This window comes from Cavia porcellus, unplaced genomic scaffold, assembly GCF_034190915.1.
Source record: "Cavia porcellus strain 051 isolate PalLab524CR breed Dunkin Hartley unplaced genomic scaffold, mCavPor4.1 scaffold_14, whole genome shotgun sequence".
In the NCBI taxonomy this organism is placed as follows: Eukaryota; Metazoa; Chordata; class Mammalia; order Rodentia; family Caviidae; genus Cavia; species Cavia porcellus.
Window position 1 is genome coordinate 68297330 of NW_026947497.1, and position 20417 is coordinate 68317746.

The 20417-nt window shown below is 41.9% G+C and overlaps 1 protein-coding gene across 2 annotated transcripts in view; it reads left to right on the forward strand.

Annotated features, from left to right (window-relative positions):
* The first annotated feature begins 127 nt into the window (after positions 1-127).
* The window catches only part of Kng1 (kininogen 1), a 29866-nt gene continuing 9576 nt past the window's right edge, over positions 128-20417 (forward strand). The window contains exons 1-7 of one of the 2 annotated variants that reach the window (XM_013160373.2): positions 128-513; positions 2637-2747; positions 5271-5355; positions 9039-9211; positions 10324-10431; positions 16787-16871; positions 17657-17829. In XM_013160373.2, coding sequence (XP_013015827.1) covers positions 319-513; positions 2637-2747; positions 5271-5355; positions 9039-9211; positions 10324-10431; positions 16787-16871; positions 17657-17829 — 930 coding nt within the window. In that variant the 5' untranslated portion in view covers positions 128-318. The remainder of the gene's footprint in view (positions 514-2636; positions 2748-5270; positions 5356-9038; positions 9212-10323; positions 10432-16786; positions 16872-17656; positions 17830-20417) is intronic. The other variant, XM_003476935.3, reaches the window with a different exon arrangement.

The window sequence follows — 20417 nt, forward strand, 5'->3', positions numbered from 1 at the left end:
GTTTGTTCTCATTTGCTATACAAGATTGTGCAACCTCTTGGAATGTGTTCTGTGCTCTTTGATGCTTTCCAAAGTCAAAGGATCAAGTCAATAACCCCAGTGTTGTAACGCTCTAGCCTAAAACCTGCTGAGGTAACTCAGCAGAGTCATTAGCCCTTCTGGAAGAGGATGAATAGCGTCTAGCAGCGGCAATCGAACCAGGGCAGAGAGAGAAGACAGAAGAGATAAGAGGCTGGAGGCTGCTAAAATCAGCACCCAAATTGGTGCCTGATTCTTGACGAAACCATCCCTCTGTACCTAGAGGGAGACTGTTAAATCATGAAACTAATTGCCATCCTTTTCCTCTGCTCCCGGCTGCTCCTTAGCTTCACCCAGGAACCAGACTCCCAGGAGACTGACTGCAATGCCAAGGATGTATTCGAGGCCATGGATGCTGCTCTGACGAGGTACAACAGTAGGAACCAAAGTGGCAACCAGTTTGTGTTGGTCCGCATAACTGAGGTCACCAAGACGGTGAGTGAGCTCTGTGCAACCTTGGGGTTTCTACTAACTTGGAGCTCAGTGCTTCTCTCTCTCTCTCTCTCTCTCTCTCTCTCTCTCTCTCTCTCTCTCTCTTTCTCTCTCTCTTCCCCCACCCTCCACCACTATCAATACGTACCAGAGAACCAATTTTATTAGCACATAGCTCTTGGAAAAATCTACTACCCTTGGCCTACAGGTACAGAGCAGAGTATGACAATCTTCCAGCAGCCAAGATTGGCTTCTGGAGTGGTCAGCAAAACAGTATCTTAGGATGAACTGAAACAGACATTTGATGGGAGTTAGGCAGAGTGGGATTCAGGCTGATGGAGGAGGATTCACTGGGTGTCTGGCCCTAGACTAAACTATAAAAATAATAAAAATATCCACAGCCTAAACAGAAGGAAGTTCTTTGTGTGTCTACAAGCAGTCAGGAATGAGATGAGCAGGATTTTACTGCCTCAGATAAAATATTTACCATGAAGTCTGAATTCATCAAAGTTAGTAGCAAGGTTTTAGTTGGTTTAAAAAATTTTCTCCTCTCTGGCAGGAGGCATGAATTAAAGAAATGCAATTTTTTTTTACAGTTTGTTTAAATCAATTTTACATGAAGAGACTATGTCTTTGGGTTAGTAAGCAAATGGCAGGGAAAAACCCAGCCGCATGACTTATAAAGATAAAAGGGGGAGGAAAAAAGCAGGCATGTTTGTTTTTGATTTTTTTTTCCCCAGAAAGCAAAATCAAACCATTATGTTTCACAATCCAGAGTGGTTATGTAAGGAATCCTGCAGTCAGCCTTCGATAGGCCTGGGTTAGCAAACTGTGACCAGGCAGGCTCTGAGGGAGCTGGAGGCAAGGGCATGGGGCTAGTCCTGCCTTTCTGAGGGGATAAGACACGGAAGCCAGGCCCCAGATCACTCAAGGACTGCCGGTTACTAAGCGAGGATCTGGACGGCGTCCCTCCCAGGTCCCTCACTGTTCACATCCCAGGATTCTGCTTCTGAGAAGTGGGCACCCTTAACGCTTATGCATGACATTTTAGAAAATCTAGATCACCCCCGAAAAAGGAATGAAGTGCTGATAAATCTATATTCTACAACCTTCAAGGCTAAACTTTGCAAACAGAGTATAGGAAGTTAGATACAAGGACTGCACATTGCATGATTCCCTTGATGAGAGGTACGTGGTAGATGAACTCACCAAGTGGGTAATTGGCTGTCAGGGGCTGAAGGAAGGGGTGATGGGAAGTAAATACCAATAACTGTTAACAGGCCCAGGAATTCTTTTTTTTGGGGGGGGGGGCTGATCACATGGGCTACTGAGAATTATGGCAATTGTTGCAAATAGTAAAAAACATTTGAGCCCACACTTTGAGTGGATAAATTGTATGGCATGTGACTTTTGTTTTAAGAAAGGGAAAAAAGAAAATTTAGAAAACAAAGAAAGGTCTGGGATTTAGCTCATAGCATAAATGCCTGCAGGGCAAGCATGAGGTTGTGAGTTTGATCTCCCCTACCAAAAAAGAAAAAAAAAGGAAATAAACTAAAATCACCCACAATTAATTAATCCTACCGTGGAGACAACTGGTAACATTTTTTAAAAAAGAGACTTGTTTATCTTTTATGACTGCAAAAGAAATATATGTTCATTAGGAAGAAAAGTCCAACAATTTAGTAATGTTTACTTAAAGAAGAAAGTGAGAGATATTAAAATCTCACCACTGAGGAATAAATGTTTTAACAGACTGTTGTATATCTGTCTAGACTTGTGGATACTGCTCTGTAACCTTTAAAAAATATATATTTGTTGCTAGATAAAGTGGTGAACACCTATAATTCCAATTACATGAAAGGCTGAAACAGGAGTATAAATTCAAGGCTATCTTGTCAACTTAGTGAGCCTGTCTCAAAACAAAAAATAAATAAAAGTATTTTAATAAATATCCTTCCAAGAAAATATTTATAAAGATGTAAATTCTCATATTTTAATGAATATTTGGCTCTCATTTGAGTCAAATCAAATCAAGACCTATGTTTATAATATGCCAGAATCCGCTCAAATTGTTGGCTGTTGGGTCAGTTGGATAAACTCTAAATGTCTTTGGTTATGTTTTTCAGGTGAATGATGATGTATTTTATTCTCTCAAGTATGAAGTCAAGGAAGGGAACTGCTCCGTTCAAAGTGGCAAAAGCTGGCAGGATTGCGACTATAGGGACGCTGAGGAAGCTGTAAGTGTGCCGTCAGAAAGCTGGATTTATTTTCACAAATTTATTAATTTTAGAAACTGATGCATAAAGACATAAGAATTGTGGATATCAATGGGGCACCATGTGACATTTTGATAGATGTATACTCTCAGGTTTTAAATCAGGTCAAACATTTCTATCTATCAAACATTGATTCTTTCTTTTTTATTATTTTAAAGGGAATAAAACAACAATAAAATGAAACAAAACAATACAGTAATAAGACGGTAGGAAACCCACAATAGTTACTCTATTGCGCATCGTTAACCTCTAAACACTTGCTCAGACTAGGGGCTTGGCATTTGCAAAGTCAATCAAACAATACAAGCATTAGGTTGTTTCTTTATTTCAATTGCTATCATCTCAGCCTGTGTTCCTTTGAATCAGCCAGTTCCTGGGTGGGGGGTGGTGGTGTTCTCCTCCAGCCTGTGCACCTCTGGCTTGTGGAGGTGGGGCATGGCCTCCTTCCTGGTTCTCCCCAGCTAACAGCCATTGATTCTTCCTTTGTGATACCAACATTCAAATGTTTTCTTCTAGGTATTTGGAATACGTAGTACACTGTTGTTATCTGTAGTCAGCCTTCTATGCAGTAGCCAACCAGAGCCTTTTCCTTTTCCTTCTAACTGTAACTCAGAGCCTATTTATCAACCTCTCCCCAACCCTCCCTTCCCAGCTCTCCCCAGCCTCAGAGACCACCATTCATCCTTCAACTTCTAAGGTCAACCTTTTTAGTTTCTGCATTCGAGTCAGACTCTGCAGTGTTTAACTTTCTGTGCCCAGCTTATTTCACTAAATGTGTTTCACAGTTCTATGCTGATTGCTGAAATGACAGGATTTTATGCTTTCCATAGTTGAGCAGAATTTCATTGTGTGTATGTATCACACTGTCCATATCCATTCAGCAGCTGTGGATTTCATTTTCCTCATACAGGGATAATTATTATTGCTAAGCTTTTATATTAAAGTTGCACATAAAACTTTAAATGCGCAGGTAAGACAGATGCTTGATATATGTGTTCTTATATAAACAGAGAAATTATAGCAAAGCCCACAGTTAAACATAGTGAACGCCCTTCCACAAGAAGGAGCCCTAGTCCAACCAGAGCATGTGAGTCAGATCCCAGAAAGACAACAGATCAAATTTGGGCTCAGCTCAATATCTAACAAGGGAATGTGGGTGGCTTTGGCTGCATAAGCCTGAGGACATATCTTGCCTTTGCTTCTGGCCAGTGGAGAGATGGCCAGCAAACTTGGGCTCTCTGAGTAGATGCTCTACCCGCAAAAGGGAAGAGAGCACGGACCTCATTGGGTTGTCAGAGGATAAAATGAAACCACTTATACAAAGGGCTACCTCAACCTGATGCTTAAAACATGCATGGCATAGCCTGAGAAGGCCTTTTAGCAGTTCCTGGATTCCCCTCTTATGCCAGAGCACTCACATACTGTTTGTGTTGTGTTGTGCAGCTGAGACACGACACTGGTCTCCAAGTCACGAGAGCAGGATTATGGGGCTGGCTCTGCCCTCAGCGATCTCACCTGGTGGCTAGGGAGAATTAGCAGCTCTACCCCACACTGCCTGTCTCTCAGGGCCAAGCCGATGAAAGATTGCTTTATCCCAAAGAAATACTATCTGCCACTTTGTCATACTCCAATGAGTATGACAAAAGCATGACAGGAAAACAGAACACTGTTTAGGTAAGGTTTAGTGACATAGCTATTCAGGAGGCTGAGGAGGAAGAATTGCAGGTTCAAGCCCAGCCTGGGAAACTTTGTACGGCCAACTAGGGGTATGGTTTGGTGGTAGAGGGCTTGCTTAGCATGCGTGAGGTCCTGGCTTCCATTTGCAGTGCTGAGGATAAAGGCCACAGCTCAATGATAGCAGAGGACAGGTGTGGATTGTTAAGTGTCTACGGCACGGTGGACTCTGGTAGGTGTTCGGTGCATATTTGCACATTCACTCTTCACAAAACCCCAGTGAATTAGGTGGGGTTCACGAGATGTCTAAACTGAGACACTGAGAGGCAAAAGGATCCAACAGAAGGGACAGCCAGCCAGGGGCAGAGCTGGAGACGGACAGCGCTGCCTCCTCGCTCTGTCTGACGGATTAAACTCAAGTCATCCCAACAGTATTCACCCACTGACATCGAGAAGCAGACCAAGTGCGGAGTTTAGCAGGCAGGTTCCAAGGTACTGCGCACATTGGGATGAAGAAGTATCTGGAAGAAATATTCTCTGGAAGAGTATTTCCAGAGCTCTAAACAAACACTGACGGTTAAGAACTTACCATTTTCAGTGCCTCTCCTTTGCTGCCTCATGAGTATTGGTGGCTTTAAAAAAAAAAAAGAGTCACTAGACTACAAAAATATTCATTCTAAAACTTTTTTTTAGGAAAAAAAACCATTCACTTTTTCTCTTTCATTGTAAAGAAAGTCGTATTTAGCAATGGTACAAGGTGGCCTTCTCCCTAGAAAGATTAGAATCAATGTCCTCTTTCTTCTCTCTTAGGCCACTGGAGAATGCACAGCAACCGTGGGGAAGAGGAGAAACGGCAGTTTCACTGTGGCCACCCAGACCTGCAACATTGTTCCAGGTAGCTGGTGTGACTGTCAGGTGGAGACAGGAAGTCACTGTTTCTAGGTACCAGAAACAGCTTCCAGTGGGCTGCGGCCCCCCGGCAGAGGGTACAGCACAGTGTTGGGGTACACAGAGACACAGGTGGGGCTGCCCCATCTCGTGCCCCATGTGTCAGGCCTGAACCGGGGGCCTCCTGATACATGAGAAGGCCCCAGCCTGTCTTGTAGACAGCATCCACACAAGAGCCCCTAGGCCAGGGGTCAGCCCTGGCCTTCAGTCATTCAGGGCTCCTTTTTCTTTCACTTTTCTTTCTTTAGAAGGAGGGAGTACAATACTCCTCCCTTGATAGTGTGCTCTAAAACTGCGGAGACATTCACCTAAAGGCACAACCCCTAGCAATCATAATATGCTAATGAAAATCTACATTAAAATAATTAGCATGTACTAAGCACCTATGTGCCAGTCCTGGATCTGTGCACTTTACATGTACTTGTTCAATCCTCCCAATCCTATGTGGTAAATATTAATATTAGGTAGATACTAATATTAGGTAGATATTAATATTAGTCTCCCCCCACACACACACTTCTTGTGGTACCGGAGATTGAATGCCGGCCTCCTCCCTGAACTGTGTCTCCAACCCCTTTTTAGTTTCTGTTTAGAGAAGGGAAGGTCTCCCTAAATCACTAAATTGCCCAGGCTGGGCTTGAATTTGTGACTCTCCAGCCTCAGCCCTCTAGAGTTTGGAATTATAGGTGTGCACCACCACACCCAGCTTCACTATCCCTGTTTTCTGTTAAGCAAACTGACCCCCAGAGCAGTTAAGTGATTTACCCAGAAACTCACATGGTAGCAGATTTGGTGCAGTAGATCCTCAATGAATGAAATTCCTTACAAATATAATTAGGAAGTGGCTCATGAAAGATATGGCTCCTGTTAGCTCTGCCAAGTACAGAGGCACTGGCAAATCCTGGCACTGGTGGTCACGGAAGCCTCCTGGAACTGGCCTTCTGCCAGCAGAGTTCCAGTGTGTGAGGCTTGAATCATCAGCGCCACCATCGTGCGTCACCATGGTGCCCAGTGTTAGGTGTTCTGGCCTCAGTTATCTTTGTGGAGCCCTCAAAGTCCTGTCCCTAGAGTTGTGGGTCTTATGAGAGGCAGTGTGAAAAGAAAAACAGTCTAAGACAGAGAAGAGATCACAAGTGATTAAAAATCTCAATTTATTTTATTTTTGGTCTTTTTCGGTCAGGGTTTCCTTATATGGTTCAGGTTGGCCTTGGACTCACTATGTAGCCCAGGCTGGCCTCAAACTCCCAGTGATCCTCCTGCCTGTCTCCCGAGTGCTGGGATTATAGATGTGTACCACAGAGTCCGGTTTAAAAATATTTATTTTGATTTTTAAAAAGGCTCTGTAGAAGCTTGGTGTGATAATGTACACCTGTAATCCCAACTACTCAGGGGGCTTGCAGGTGGCAATTTTGAGACCAGCCTGTCTCAAAAAATAATAATAATAATAAAAAGAATGTCCCAAAGATAAAATAAATGCACCTATACTCTAAGGATAAACATCAGGATTGGTACTCTAAATAGGTATTGATCACCTGGAAGAAGCCAGAAGGAGCCACTGACCCACCCTCCACAGCAAAGCCCGGTCCCACTTGACTGACTTACCCATTTGAAAGGCAGCCCATCACCGAGGGGCAGGGCTGTCCCACATGGCAGTCTACTGATTGCATTTGCATCTTTATATCCCCTCGCTGAGAAGACCCTGAGGTCTGTTCTCTGTCCCCAGGCATGCAGCTCACTGCAGCACAGCCCCCTTCCTGTGCACTGCCCCCTACTGACCAGCAGGTTAGGCTCCCCCTTATAAGCACGAGTTGGTAATTTATCACAAAGTCCTTTATCAGAATCCCTTTTCTGATGCCCGTCATGTACAGCAGGCCATTCTGCATCTGCTCCAGAGGGTCCCTGAACACCATGGGATGTCGAGGGTGTGCATGTCCCTGGGGAGGAGGCCACGACGAGATGCCCATGACCCTCCAATATCTAGTAACCTCTGGACCCAGCAGTTCCTGGCCCAGAGAGAGGCCACGGCCCAACAGCGTAGCACTGACTCTACTGCCGGTACCCAAAGCTTTAATAAAAATATGTCCATGCCTTAGTGTCCATGCCTCTGTCACCTCCATCCTTCTTAACTCAGGCATCTGGGCCATTTTCTTAGCCTTCTCTAACCACACACTGGGCTCCTGTCTTTCCAAGATCTCGCTGAATTCTATCGAGGTGACCAGGCTGCAGTTCGGTCTCTCCCACCAGCTGTCCCTTCCCACAGAGCAGTGACCGTTGCTAAGGATTAGGGCTTCCACATCGCCCAGTGCAGCGCCTGGCCCATTAGGGCAGATGCAAGCTTCGAGGGCAGAGCTTGGGGTTAGCCAGTTTCTCCTCTTCACATTGCACTGCCTTACACTGCCTTTGCCTCAGTACAGCTCACATGAAAACTCAGGGCAGGAGCTAGGGTTAGAGCTCAGCAGCACCAGCGTCTACCCGGCAAATGCAGTCATGAGTTCGATTCCCGGGACACCCTCCTCTCAAAAAAGGAAAGAAAAAAAGAAAAGAAAACACAGAGTAGTTCCTCCTGCCAGATACACCACTGTCTGGCATTTTCCTTCCACTGATGGTTTATTTTAGGTGATGAAACCCTCACAGAAAAATCTAACAAATATTATCAATGCTGTGTGACATGAAAAATTGCAAAACAAATATGTCTTTGGGCTGTTTTTATTTCTCTAGTAGCAAAAGGGCATGTTCATCACATCAGATTGATACAAAATATGCTGAATATGCTTGAAGCCTCGAGCTTCAAGGAAATTCCATTAACACTGGAGAGTAAATAGTGATATATCTGTACTACTGTAAATTCTTTTTTTATTTTTATTTTAAGGGGGTAAAATTAAACACAACAAAACAGAACAAAATAGGACATAAGAAAGCAATGTAAGAGATATAAATTTCAAAGCTAGACGACCTGAGATCTTCATTGTCTATCATATTGTCTCTTGTTTTCTTCCAAATAGTTGTCCGTGTCTTCGCATACAGAGAATTCAAACAAAACAACATAGTATAAAACTGATCTGAACTGAATGAGGAAGGCGTTTTAAGTCTTCAAAGCCATACAATAGGGAAGTCACTAACAGCTGTCGTAGAGTCTCCCGTTCTCCTCAAAATAGCCGTCCACACCTTCTTGTATACTGAAGCTCAACGAAACAAAACAGGCAGAGGGGGAGGGGTTGCTCGGTTTCCCAGTGCTCCAGGTCCCGGCATGTGTAGTACTGTAAATTCTTATGAAAGGCTAAATTCGTGTGTTGCTTTTATAACTAAAAATAAGAAACATTTAAAATAATGCCCTTTGTTGCACATATAAAACATTCTTGAGGGCTGGGAGTTTAGCTCAGTGGCACAAGTGCCTGCCTGCCAAGCATGAGGTTGTGAGTTCAATCCCCAGTATCATAAAAAAGAAAAAAATTCTGAGTGATTTTTTTTTCCCTCTGAATTTTAAAATGCAATCCTTTATTCTCTTTCTTTGTAATCTGTACAAGGTTTCCTGGAAGACTTGTTAATTGGTTATCTTCGTGGCTGTTAGATGAGGTATCTGCTTGCTGGCTTTGGGTGCTAACTCTGCCTTTTTGCCTGCTCTTCGTTAAGCGGCAGGCCCTGTGGTGACCACTGAGTACGCCTGCGTGGGCTGTCCGCACCCCATTTCCATCGAGAGCCCCGAGCTGAAGCCCATTCTGTCGCACGGCATCCAACACTTCAACAACAACACCGGGCATGCCTACCTCTTCACTCTTGGAGAAGTGAAATCAGCCCAGATACAGGTTTGTGCCTTTCACTTAAATTTGTCATATCTTTACACTTAACCCTGCACACTCAATAATGAAGAGGAAGACAAGGTGATGAGACACCAGTCGCCTGTTATCTATTACACTACCCTACATACCTTCCTGTAATGCTTCATGGTTTTCTAAAAGGATAAACTCAAGCATTGCTCTTATAACTAAAGATGCTTTACTACTTTTAAAATAACGACTGCATGGTGTCAGGTACTTTAAACACTCCTGGGAGATGGGTCTGAAGCAGCCGTGGAAGGAACATGCAGGTTTGCACATCTGGCAGAGAGAAACTTGTCCACGTGTTCTGTAAATAGCTCAGCTGGAGAAGGGTTTCCCCGTGGTCAAAGCACATAGGGTTGTGTGATAAGGAAAGGCAGAGAGGTGGGTAGTCGTACTCTCTTCCTTTGAAGGGTGTTTCTAATGACCGAGTGCCCACGTTACATCTTCCTGGAGATGGAGAAGTGGAAAAGTCATTCTGGCTTTGGGGCTTTAAGAAATCTCTATTGCCATTTTGTGGGGAGATTGTGAAAATCTGTTTCATCATTTTGCTATCATAAGGTAAGCACGGTCCCCAATACTAAACTGCATCTAAAAGAGTTGGCTTGACTGTCTGGGTACTGTTTAAATTACAGTTGCCCTATCATCGGGGGGTGGAAAAAATAGATGATAATAATCTGGGCTTTGTCTTGGCTTAGTGCACCATGCCTTTCTGATGGTTGACTGGGTCCCTCGTATGTCAGCCTCTTAGGAGTGATTCACTTTGGTCAGAACCATCTCTGAATTAACAGATCTTGTGACTTGGAGGCAAGATGCATGTTTCACTCAGTTATATTCATTTATAGCCATCAGAGTGGAGCCACTCACAGGAGAAACCTCACCAGCTCATGTTCTGAGAACCTTAAAGATGACCCCAAAGTTTTCTCATATAGAAAAGCGTTTTTATTTCATGGAATTTAATGAAGCATTTCTTTCCTGCAGTCTAACATAGGCTATATTGCCAGTAATTAGTTAAACAACTATGGTAACTATATTGTTGTCATATGGCTCCAAATGACGTTTAAGAGGTACTTTAAATACTCAATCCGAAATTTTTGCAGGTGGTAAATGGATGGAACTATAAAATCACCTACTCGATTCTACAAACGAATTGTTCCAAGGGGAAATTTCAGCTCTTAAGTCCAGAGTGCAAGTTCTTCCCGAACGGTGTAAGTAGGCACAAGCTTAATCCTAAAGGTCTCAGCATTGTGTTTATGGTGCTTATAGGCATAGACATGGTCAAACTAGGCGGGAAGACCATCACTAAAATTTGGATGACATTTGGTTACTGGTGCACACTTTCACTTGAAGCTCACATCACTGGTCACTCAGTCAAAGATCTGTATTTCCAGCAGTGAGTATTTACAGTGTTGCAAGGACTAGGGGTGGCCGGAGATAAATGGTGAAATTGTCACGCTTGTCTTGATCTCCCACTGCCCTGCCGCCTCTTCTTCCCTGTAGGATCCACGTCCTCACAGTGTCCTCCACCTCTGCAGGACAGTTCCTCCCTTTAGACTTCTTTCCACTTGCTTTCCAACTCTTCTTCTTCTCTTCTTCCCTCTCACAAACACACGGAATCTATCCTCTTTTGGTTCACTTGTGTTGTCAACCATAGTGATGTTAAATGGTGTCGCTCCAGGAGGCAGCAGGTAGTGACTGTGCAGGTGACAAAGGCCTTTCCAGGAATATTTGCATTTTAACAAAGACTACTTCACCCAAGGATTTGCTGCAGGTCTTTAATCCAGTGACTCTGCTTCTAAGATTCCAGAATATTCCTGGAGGTGGGTACTCTCGTCCACAAGATACTAATTTTGGCATATTTGTTGTTGATTATTTGGTTGGTTGGTTTTAGAAGTACTGGGGATTGAGCCAGGGCCTTACACATGCTAAGCAAGTGCCCTAGTCTATATGCTCAGCCTTTGTTAACCTGTTTATTTTTAAATAAGGTCTCACTTTTTGCACAGGCTGGCATGGAACTTGCCAATCTGTCTCAGCCTCCCAAACTGGCTGGAATTACAAATGGACATCACCATGCCTGCTTAGTGCGATTTTAACAGTTACATAGGCAACTTTAGGGAGTGGTTAGGTAAATTGCAGTATATCCATACATTAGAATGTTGTTTACAGAGTTGTCAATGACATAATCAAACGGTTATGATATGTTAAATAAAAAACAAAAAAAGTACTTGTAGATTCAGCCAGATTCATACACATGTAGAAAGTATAAGTAACTGTAAACATACAAAGTGATGGAAAACAAATATGCCAAAATATAAAGTATAGCTAACTTTCAGTTGAAATTTTAGGTATTTTTTGCAATGTTGAATACTTTTTGGAATTCCTCTGTACTTTCACATTTTCTAATTAAGTGTGCATTCATTTTATACTTGAGGAAAGAAGCAAAAAGGAAACAACCAAGAGAGTAAAAAGACAATCCACAAAATGAAAGAAAATGTCTTAAATCATATCTCTGAAAAGGGTTTAATATGCAAGTAGGTGTAGGACCCTTGCAGCTTAACAACAGAAAGACAATCCAGTCAACTCAAAAATGGGCAAGGGAACTCGAATAGACATTGCTCTGAAAAACAGCCAACACGTACATGCAAAGTGCAATTCTCAGGAAAGTCAAATTAAAAGCCAGGATTTAAAAGGTTTGGTAAGTAGTTCTCAACCCATGCAGATCGTTAAAATCGCCTCGCTACTTAGGCCCAGGCTTTTAAATTTTTTTTTAACTTTGAGACAAGGTCTTGCTAAGTTACTAAATTTCTTGGGTTGGGTTCAAACTTGCAGTCCTCTTGCCTCAGCCTCTCAGAGTGCTGGGATTACAAGTGTGCACAACCACACCAGGCCATCTGGCTAGTGTTGTTGTTGTTGTTGTTGTTAAGACATTCCCAAGTATTCTCCCTGAACATTCTGATTTAATTGGTCCCAGTTAGTTCACTGCAGGCATAACTTCTCAGTGAATCAGATGCACTAATAGAATTCAGAATTACTGGGCTACCCCCATAGCCTCTTTCCAAAACTAGAGTATTAGAAATGTAGCTCTTCCTATACTTTAAAACAATATTTATTGCTGGATGTGATGGCTCACACCTGTAATCCCAGTACTCAGGAGGCTGAGCCAGGAGAATCACTGTGAGTGGAGGCCACCCTGGGTTACACAGTGAGTTCAATATCAGCCTAGGCTACATAGAGAGACCCTGTCTCAAAAAAATGACATTTAGGGCCGAGGATATACCTCAGTATCACAGCACATGCCTGGCAAATGTGAGGTCCTGAGTTTGATTCCAAGTACCAAAACAACAACAACAACCAACAAATGAACAAAAAAACTTTACAAAATGATGTTTATTATGTGTGTGTTCCTGTGTCGGAAATATATTATTAAAAATTTCTAACACCGTGGAGTACTACTATGCCATAAATAAGGATAAGCCTGAGACATTTCTAGGTAAATGGATGCACCTTGAGACCGTACTCTTAAGTGAAATACATCAGACACATATATGTAAATACCATATTGTTTCTCTGGTGTGATAAACTGAAGGTATAAATAAGGAACAGAATATATAATAGATATTGTGAAATAGGAAGAAAATGTTCAAATGGGAAGGGGAACTTGGGAGAGGGGAAAGGGTGAAAGGAAGGAAAGGAAAAGAAAAAACGAGAAAAGAAGGAAAAAATGGAAACAAAGCTTTTATAAATAAGGAAAGGAAGAGGAATTGAGGAAAAGGAGGGGAATGAGAGAAAAAGAAGACTCTAGATATATCATGTACAGGTGCAAATTCCCTATGATGAATGGGATCATTATGTATTTCTAAGATGAACCAAGAAATTTGACTGAGGAAAGACTTCGAGATAACGAAGGAACATAGAAAAAAATGATACTGAGCCACACAGCCAAAGACATCAAGGTGTATGTTCCTCTTGTTGGTTGGGATGGGGGTGTGAGACACTCCTCAGTGACTTTTTCTGTTTGGAGGTTGTGATTAATTTGCATCCTATCCCCCACTTCCCTTTCTTTTGCATTGCTGGGCATTGAACCCAGGCCTCGTGCATGCTAGTAAAGCTCTCTTCCTCTGTACTGTACCCCATCCTTCAACTCTTGATGACAAAACTATTTCTGTATTTGGTATTTTTCCTTCAGAATAAAGTCCTACTTTTATAACAGATACATATCATATTAAATCTTTTAAGACTACATATATATATGTTAAATGATAAAAATGCATTCATTCACATTCTATCAGCAATGTCTAATAGAGCTGAGTGCTTTTTTAAAAAAAAAATGGCTAACTTCATAGATGAAAATATCTTTAGTTTTAATTTTCTTAAAAAAACACTATAGTCATAGGCATTCACTGACTCCGTAATATTTTTATATGTTAGACAGGTTAAATTTATGAATTGTTGTCTGCATCTGTTGTTCATTTTCCTTTGAGACAAATGCTAGTAAACTGAGAAAGACTATTGATCCGTTAAAGGTATCCGTGTTTTGCTGTTTTATCTAACTCTTTATCTTTCAGTTTTCCTTATGGTATTTCTGACAAAAATAGAGATTTAGAGGTGACCAGGTGTATGCATATTTTCCTTTCAAATTCTTCCACTATCTGCTCAGAAGTCACTTAATGTTTCCCTAGAGGATCTATAGTCATTACTTTTAAATATAGCTTTTAAATCAACCCAAAACTATCTGTGGTGTATCTTAGAGGTATCTAAATTGAGTTTTCAAGAGCATAAGTGGTCATCTTAATATTCTTCCCTTCTATATTAACTTACAACAATCTGCTGCCCACAATGTTTTTGTTTTTGTTTTTGTTTTTCATTTTTGTCTTAGTTATTTTTTACTTGTCGCTGAGACAAAATATCTGATGACCAAAGCTGGGAAAGGAAAGGTCAATTTCTTACAGTTTTTGGAGGTTTCAGTCTGTACTCAGTTGGCTCCAAGGCAGGGTGGCATGGCGGGGCCGCAGTTCATGGCGGCTGCAAACAGCAAGGCAGAAACCAGCAAGAGAGAGCAAGACACACCTTCTTCCTGCCATTACATCACATCCTGGCCCCACCCCTAGGCCACTGTAGCACTCACACTCCCAATCCATGTGCTAGACAATGAACCAATCACAAATGTACAATGCAAATGCATGAGGCCTGGGGGCCACCCACATAAACCATGATAATTTTTGGGTCTTCTTTTTTTTTTGAGACAGGGTGTCACTATGTAGTTGAGCTCACTTTGTAGCCCAGGCTGGCCTCAAATTTACAGTGATCCTCCTGCCTCAGCCTCCTGAGTGCTGAGATTACAGGTGTGCACCACCACACCTGATCTCACAATGGTTTCTTACAAAAGCTCTGTTCTTTATTTTTGTACCAATTTTATCATATTTTAACGGGTATAACATATTAAATTTAACTATGTGATTATAATTCTAAAGTCTGTATTTTCAAAATCAATCTTAAAGTTATAAGACAATTGTACATTGTTACATTAATTGGAGTTGCTGTACTTACCAAATTAATCTGAGAACTGGCATACATACTATATTTAGCCTTTTTAGACTAAAATTTTGTTATATATTTTCATTTAGCCAAGCTTTTCTCTGTGTGTGTTTGCATGTAGCTGCTGTTGTTTTTAGGTTTTGGCATCCAAATTATAATTTTATAGAGTGAATTGGATACTTTGACATTATTTTCTATATCCAGACATAGTTTAAATGGTCTGAAAATACACAATATATCTTTAACTTTTAAACATACTCATCTGTAAAATGTTTATACTGTTTAGTGAGAAGTGAGAGGGACGTTAAAAGAAATGATAGAATTTTCTGTTTCTTCTTTAGTCAAAAACTTTTCTCTTACCTGAGCAACTATTTTGAAGATAACAATATGCCGTGTAACAATCACTGTTCAGTTCCTATCATCTATATCGCTATAGTTTTGCTGCTGTTGTTGTCATTTTGGTTTTGTTGTTGTTTTTGATTGTTTGCTTCTTGATTTTTCTGTTTCTTTCTCTTCAAAATTAAAAAAATTCTCTTGATTTTATTTTATTGATTTATTTATTTTGATGCCAGGGATCAAACTCACAACCTCATGTTCGCCAAGCAGGCACTTAGGCCTCTGAGCTAAACCCCTGACCCTTTCTCTTGATTTTAAATCACATTGATCATTAATGGTTTCCCAGGCTGGGCGTGGGAACATACAGGTGGCACACACCTGTAATCCCAGCATTTGGGAGGCTGAGGCAGGGGAATCATTGCAAACCCGGGCTACAAAGTGAGCTCAGGGCCAGCCTGAACTGCGTAGTGAGACTGCCTCACAAGAGAAAAGACAGAAAAAAATGGTTTTCCAGAAGTGAGTCCCTTTCTGGAGATTTATGCTAGCACACACTTGTTTGTTCATAATATTCTTTGATTTCTGTATATCTGCATGCTTTGCTATATTGTCTGTTTTACACATTTTGAGTTTCTTCTTTCTCCAAAAAGAATCATTTGAGTGCTTTAACTGATGTTAGCGCTGCTTTCTATTTGAGCAGTTTTGCTCTTGTCTTTATTGTTTCCTCTCGTTTGCTTTACTTGTTTACTTTGTTCCTAATTTCTTGAGATCAGTAAGTAGGCCTGGTGATGAAACCACGTAAAACCAAGAATGAACCCGGAATGCTATCTGACAACATTATGTGGAATTCTCTTCTTTGTTGTTTTGTTTCTCTTTTCCCTTGTCCAAGGAGAATTTAGCTGTTTAGGCAAATGTGTTTGTACTTAGTATTTAGGTTTGGGGAGGGGAGTCGTTTTGTTTAAATTTATATTATAATTTTTAAGAGCTTTTTTCTTCTTGGTGTTGAGGTCAGAGAACATAGCCTATATCATTACTTTGCAAAATTCATTTAACTTTTTGTGATCTAATGTAAAAACATTTACAAATATTTGTGGGATACTCATGAACGTATCATTTAAAAGCTCTTGTATCATATAAAAGTCTTCCGTGATCTTATTTCTTCTTTATCCATTTGCCCTGTGTTGGATTTACAATTAAACTTTAAAATTTTCTCACCACAGCTTTTTCTGTTTACATTCATGTACCTGATACTGCCTTCTTTATGCTTCTTGATTCTATCCTACCTCACCTCTACCTTTATGTTATTTCATGTTTTCTCAAACGCATGTATTTGTTTTGTTATTGATTCTACTCCTGTTTCTTATTTTCCCTTTCCCGGTCACATTGTTTTATTTCATCTTCCTCTACGACGGGATGTAGAAAGTGGACGTGTTTCACTTTTTAAGCTTTTTGGCTTGCCTTGGACTTGCAGTCATCTGGCCTCAACTTTCTGAGTTCTGGGATGACAAGCAGAAACCGCTACATTCAGCTGCAGTTTGCTTTCAGTTTTACTAGCCGTTTAAGGTTCTTACAAATGAGCCAGGGGTTTAGCTCAGTGGCTCAAGCACCTGCCCAGCAGGTGTGAGATTGTGAGTTCGATCCCTGGTTAAAAAAGATTCCCACAAGTGTTTTTAACTTATGCTTTTTAAAACCCAGGACGTGGGTGAATGTGTAGATAATGCATTCATGAACCATCAACAAAAACTCGGATCCTTCTCACAGAGCTGTGAACTCTACCCAGGTGAGTGATAACACACATTGAGGTCCCAGCAGTGATGCAGGGGTCTGGGATAAACCACACCTTCGTTCCCATGGTAACATACAAGGCCTCTGCAGCCCATGGGCCTTGCTGAGAACTCGGCGCCCTTTCCTGCCCAGCCGTGACCACTCTGCAAGTGACCAGGGGAAACACGGTGGCAGAAACAAAACATGTGTTCGGTGGGCAAAGCTGGCTTTCAGGGACAGCACCAGTGGGTCTCCCTTATGTGCAAGTTGTTCTTAAATCTGGTGCTGTAAATTAGAAAAAATTGTGTCTTGTTTTTAACAGCTCAGAAAAAAAAATCCTCCTCATTACTTAGGTTTTTTCCTTCATGTTATAATGAAAGAAGAGGGAGACAGTACCCGTTTTTGGTCAAATTAGCATTTCTTATAAAAAGAGTTGGCTCTTATATTGAGCCCATCCCATGAGGAGAAGCAGAGTCACAAGACTGAGACATTTTCCATTAAAGTCACACTCTGAAATCAAGCATGGCTTTTTACAGTTTCCCTCAAAGATGCAAAAACTCAGGAAAAAATTTAGCACATCGACTAATCCCCAGCACCTTTTAGTCAAAACACACCGAGCTCTGCAGAGGGCAAAGAGGGGAGACAGGAAGCGAGGGTCACACAGACAACCTTCCCCTGCTGGCCGCTGGGCTTGGACAGTGTGGCACTCTATCAAAGAGGACACCAGGTCTCGCGAGGGACAGATAGGATGGGAGGCTGCTTCTCCCGTGCACGAGCTAACTTAAAATCGGATTCTTTCAGGGCTGGATTTTGTGGAGCCTCCTGTCCGGATCTGCCCTGGCTGCCCCACACGCATATCTGTGGACAGCTCCGAGCTGCAGGAGGCGCTGGCCCATTCCCTGAAGAAGCTGAACGCGGAGAACAATGAACCTTACTATTTCAAGACTGAAACCGTGAAGAGCGCTACAGTCCAGGTCTGTAAATCGTGCTGCATGAACAGGAATGTAGAGCTGGCGTCCAGATTACTTGCTAATTTTGACCTGTGTCTTGGCTCTGGCTTGGGAAACAGTTAGTCATGAGCTTTGCTAGATTTGAATTCCAAGTCCCAATTAGGCAGCATGCTAGATGTGTGATGTCTTTTCTGTGTGTAAATGATGGCACGAAGATCAAATATGCTATACATGTCAAGCTACAGTGCTAAAAACCATCGACTGTTATATTTCACTAAAATTCAGGGTTAGGAACAGACTTTTATTCTGCATCTTTCCAGACTTATCTCTCATTGTATGATTTAGTGTCTTTGCCAGGGGGCAGTGGTGCATGCCTGCAATCCCAACACTCTGGGAGGCCGAGGCAGGAGGATCGTTCCAGTTTGAGACCAGTTGGGGCTACAAAGTGAGCTCAAGGCCAGCCTGAACTGCATGGTGAGAGCCAGTCTCAAACAAAACAAAACTTTAATGTCTTGGATTTAGCTACATCAATCCATCCCTAACTAGCTGGACTTTCCACTTCTTTCTCTTTTCTTTCTTTCTTTTTTTCTTTCTTTCTTTCTTTCTTTCTTTCTTTCTTTCTTTCTTTCTTTCTTTCTTTTGAGATTCTGGGGATTGAACGCAGGGCCTTTCCACTGAGCTACATCCCCAACCTCTTTCTATTCTGAGACTGGTTCTTCCTAAATTATCCAGACAAGCCTGGAACTTTTGATCCTCCTGCCTGGCCTTCCCAGTGCTGGGATTGCAGGCCTGCCGGTCTTTAGACTTCCCACACTCTTATCTCCATTACCACCATGTTATTTCTCTTCCTTTTCCCCCAGCCTGGGAGGCTCCTCTCTCTTACATCTCCCTTCTCGTGCCCAATCCACAGAGAAAAAAGAATCCTCTCATGTGGAGTCAGAAACCAACTATGCTACAGCATCTGCCTCTGTATCCTGGGTGACCTTACATAGCCATTCCAAAGTCCTCAGTTTTTGTAAACAAGATCCCAAGAAGTGACAGCATACATCTGTAATGCCAGCACTTCGGAAGACTGAGCAGGAAGATTTAAGGTTTAAACTCAGGTTAGGCAATTAGCCAACTTATCAAGATCTCATCTCAAAATTAAAGAAAATTAAAAGAGGTGAGGATGTAGCTCAGTGTGAAGGCCCTGGGTTCAGGATCTAGAACCACAATAAACAAATAAATACAGACCTCAAATCTCTACTAACTCCAGCACCCCATGACCATCATGCCTATGGACGGAGTCCCCCTCTGAAGACTCAAAGGCTTCTCTAAACATAAGCTAAAAATAAGTCACCACCTAGAGCCAAATTATTACAGCAAGCCAACAAGATCCTCACAATGTGGTAAGGAAATTCTTCATTAAAAACTCATGCTTTTGGCTCAGGGATTGGATTTCTAGGAATCTAAAATAGAAGTCTATAAACAGTGATATCCACTGTGGTTTTAATTACAAGAACAAGAAAATATGAAGCTGTCAAAATGATTGGAACACTTAGATGATGCCTGGCATCCCTTTAACAATGGGATACTAAGCAGCAACTTAAAAGTACCTCAGGAAGCTGTGGGAAATATCTTGTGTGGTAAAATTCAGTGGGAAAAAGAGGCTGAAATTAAGGGTATGTTATGTTCTCAATTATATTTTAGAAAAGTACAAAAAGCAGGACTGGAGAGAGATAAATATCTCAGGCTGTTCAGTCATTGGTTTAGTTGCTAACACAAAGAGCTAATTATTTTCATCTTCCTAATTCCCTGTGTTAGTATTATAACCAAAAAATTAAATAAACAAACTTGATTTTTAAAAAATCACAACTGCCAGTAGGAGCAGGAGCATACTGCTACTGCAGGGGTGATAGCATACTCCTGTAATGCTAGCATTCAGGATTGTTGGGAGCTCAAGAGCAGCCTGGGCTACAAAGTGAGCTCAAGGCCAGCCTGAACTACATGGTGAAACCCTGTCTCAAAAAGACAAGAAGAAAAAAATCATAACCAACACCTGAATCTCTGTGTGAGTCAGATGTTTATTCTCACCTGAGACACTACCATGACCACATCCTCCCTGACTGCAACCTGCTCCATGGGTGTGCATGTGTGCATGCATGTGTGTGTGTGCTACTGGGGACTAATCCAGGGCCTTGATATGGAGCGACACAGCATGTTTTTAGTTTTACTTTTGAGACAAGATCTTACCTACTCACGAGGTTACTTAGGCCGGGCTTGAACTTATGATCCTTCTGCCTCAGCCTCCCAGAGTGCTAGGATTAAACTCATGCTACTCCTGTTTACACCAGCTTTGCTTCTCAGGTCACATGTTTCCTGTGGTGTGAAATTCCCTTCCAAAGGATGCTGGGATTGTCTGCTGTATATTTCATGTTAGAGGTTTGCAATCAAGGAGGAAATCATTTATCCTCAAACACTGCCTGCGGGACCTCTGATAGATAGTTTTTTCTGTAAATTCATGTGCACTCTCAGTTAGAATGCCAGGAACAGACTCCAGGAGCACCAGGCACAAGGCTGTGAACCAGAGGGAGCCAGTAACCCTTTAGGGAGCTGTCCGATCCACCTGAGTG